Genomic DNA, 3,149 nt, shown 5'->3' with positions numbered 1-3,149 from the left:
AAAAGCGTATTCTTCAGCCAACGTCCACCCAACAAATCATATGGAGACGACCGGGAGTTTGTTTTACGACTTTCTTTTGATCTGCTCTTATTTTGACTCATTTCTTTGCATTTCCTTCATTTAATTATTTCTCAGGAAATATGTGACAATCCGCAGTTACTTTATGAAGGACAATCACGTTTCGACGTAGTACAAGGTGAATTAGGCGATTGTTGGCTTTTAGCTGCTGCAGCAAATCTTACATTGAAAGATGAGCTATTTTATCGAGTTGTACCACCGGATCAAAGCTTCACCGAAAATTATGCCGGTTTGTTCGTTTAATCAGAATTAATTTGAAGTTTTAAATTCGGTTCTCAGTTCCCACATTTTCAATTGAAACCTTTTGTTTCTACCCTTCGTTTTCAGTTTCCTTTAGTTGAATTTTATCAGAATTTTCAAAATTGAAGGCATATTTCATTTCCAATTCTGGCATTATGGAACTTGGGTTGACGTTGTCATCGATGATCGTTTGCCAACATCTACTGATGGTGAATTGTTGTATATGCATTCCAAAGACAACAACGAGTTTTGGAGCGCTCTGCTGGAAAAAGCATATGCAAAGTAAAAGCTTCTTTTGATTTTTCTTAAAAATACTTGAAATTAAACGGTTTAATAACATATGTTCAAGATCTCTTAGTGACTAATAAAATCCGGTTAAAATGATCCTTCTGAATCGGTTGGTGTTATCTGAAATCAATCCTTTTTTTTTCGATATTTCATGCAAACGGCATATTGAGTAGAACACTTATGAATAGGGCAACTATCATCTAAAAACAGTGTAGCCTTTGCAAATTAGCATTGGTTCTTTCTGAAATTTACATTTTTCTTTAAATTTTTAATTTTTAAGACTTCACGGTTCATATGAAGCACTAAAAGGTGGTACGACAAGTGAAGCATTAGAAGATTTCACTGGTGGTTTGACAGAATTTTTCGATCTCACACAACCTCCTAAACATTTAATGGAAATGATGATGAGAGGTTTTGAAATGGGTTCATTATTTGGTTGCAGTATTGAAGTAAGCCCTTTCCTATAGATCACATTTTTTGATAATATTTGAAGGTTTTTCTTCTAAAGATTTAACTCTTGATTAAAAATTTATTCTGTTCCTTTTTATATTTAAAATTTTAAGATAGTATCGAAGTTATTACCGCTCAGCATTAATAAGGCTATTCATAAAGTTTCGCTCTAGAATTCTAAAAAATTTTGTTTCTAAGTAAAGAAAAGCCATATTAGTTTTGTACAATTTCAGGCAGATCCAAATGAATGGGAAGCACGGATGCGCAATGGTTTAGTCAAAGGTCATGCATACAGTATAACGGGGATGAAGATGGTAAAACATTTCACATTGTAAAGTTAACACATAATTTTTTTTACCATATAGGTGTTTCATATCTCTTGTTAAATACTTTATTTTAAGGTGAATGGACCACGTGGTAGTATACCGTTACTACGTATACGTAATCCATGGGGTAATGAACAAGAATGGAATGGTGCGTGGTCGGATAATTCAACGGAATGGCAGTATATTTCCGAGCAACAGCGTGATGAGATGGGTTTAGTTTTTGCGCATGACGGAGAATTTTGGTTTGTTTTAATATTGTTTTTGTCGGTTTACAGTAATAATCAAATTCAAGAAGCTGTACTGAATTCTTTTCTTCTAAATGTTCAATATGAAGAATAAATCAATTCGACAATAATCAGTTTAAAACAATACAGATATGGTGGTTTGACTAAGTCATAGATATCGATGTAACAAACCATTCGGTCATATTTCATTTCGCCAGGATTGTTCCATTACACTTACCTATTATGGATGATTCATTAATAAATAGCATGTTAGATATGATCAGGAAGTAAGCTTCTGAAAGAGAGTCGTAATTCTATTCATTTGAAATCTTCATTTTATTCATTCCTAAATTAAGCTCAGTAGCTTTACAAGAAACTTGGACCTCACTTTTTTTTGTTGCTGAAAAGTTAATGTTACAATTTTTAGTTGTCTACATTCTCACTATCAGGAAGTTGATATTCTCTATAAAAATTACATACTGTTCTGGTTCACTTTACTTAGACATTTAAATGATAATGAATTTGATTTCTAGGATGTCATTCAATGATTTCATGCGTTATTTCGAAAAAATGGAAATATGTAACTTGGGTCCAGAAGTTATGAATGAAGTATGTTTTTTTTTCTTCCTTTTGTAAATATAACTTAATGATATTTTTTGTATCCTTATTTTCATTAATAATACATGATTGCATATGCAGGTTTATCAAATGACTGGTGTCCAATCGTCACAGAATGCCTGGGCAACATTTAGCCATAATGGTGCTTGGATTCAAAATGAAACAGCTGGAGGATGCCGGAACTACATCCGTATGCATATTTTGTCTTCCGTCTTCGTATTTCTTTCTTTTGTTAAAAATTTTCTAAGCTTCTCTGTTCTGTTACAATAGTATCAATTAGTAAGAAGTTTACTATAGTTATCAACCGTTCCTTTAAAGTATTTAACATAAGCGTATTCTAGCCTAGCTGGAATTAACGCTCACTGAAAAGTAGTGGATTAGTGTTAGTATGTATGTGTGCATTTTCAAACATTTTTAATGCTTTTCCTCATGGTTTTTACTTGGTAGGATTAAAATTAAACGACACATTGCTTAGGGACATTTGCGATGAATCCTCAATATCGTATCCAGGTGACAGATTCGGATCCGTATGATGATGATAACTTATGTACCGTGATAATTGCCGTATTGCAAAAGTATCGACGTGAGCTCAAACATTTGGGTATCGAGAATTTACCTATAGGATTTGCCGTTTATGATGTAAAATCATTCTTTTTTCTTTTTTATTGAAGTAATACATTTGAATTAATGTTGAAGTCTTAACTATCGATAACTTTGTCAGTAAAAAGGCTTATTCAAATCTCATGAAAACTGAACTAGGCATCAAAATACTTGCCACAACAAATTAGTTTTAGCACAAATTGCAGGAACGTATTTTCCTACCAAAAACTTTTTGTCTCTTCCAAAATTTGTTTCTTCTCAATAATCTTTTCAAAAAAGAAACAGAAATTTTCGAAAATAGAAAATTTACCGTGAAGTAAATAAG

The 3,149-nt window shown here is 32.5% G+C and overlaps 1 protein-coding gene across 1 annotated transcript in view; it reads left to right on the top strand.

Annotated features, from left to right (window-relative positions):
- Positions 1-3,149, top strand: part of LOAG_18096 (calpain Clp-1) — a 4,825-nt gene continuing 1,676 nt past the window's right edge. Inside the window, exons 1-9 of the mRNA XM_020450764.1 lie at positions 1-56; positions 136-307; positions 447-600; positions 887-1,055; positions 1,290-1,370; positions 1,458-1,624; positions 2,140-2,215; positions 2,306-2,414; positions 2,700-2,863. Of these exons, the coding sequence (XP_020305517.1) occupies positions 542-600; positions 887-1,055; positions 1,290-1,370; positions 1,458-1,624; positions 2,140-2,215; positions 2,306-2,414; positions 2,700-2,863 (825 nt within the window). The 5' untranslated portion in view covers positions 1-56; positions 136-307; positions 447-541. The remainder of the gene's footprint in view (positions 57-135; positions 308-446; positions 601-886; positions 1,056-1,289; positions 1,371-1,457; positions 1,625-2,139; positions 2,216-2,305; positions 2,415-2,699; positions 2,864-3,149) is intronic.

Source organism: Loa loa (genome assembly GCF_000183805.2).
Source record: "Loa loa unplaced genomic scaffold supercont3.194, whole genome shotgun sequence".
NCBI lineage: Eukaryota > Metazoa > Nematoda > Chromadorea > Rhabditida > Onchocercidae > Loa > Loa loa.
Note: the sequence above shows the minus strand (reverse complement) of the source record. Positions and strands in the feature narration are given on the sequence as shown.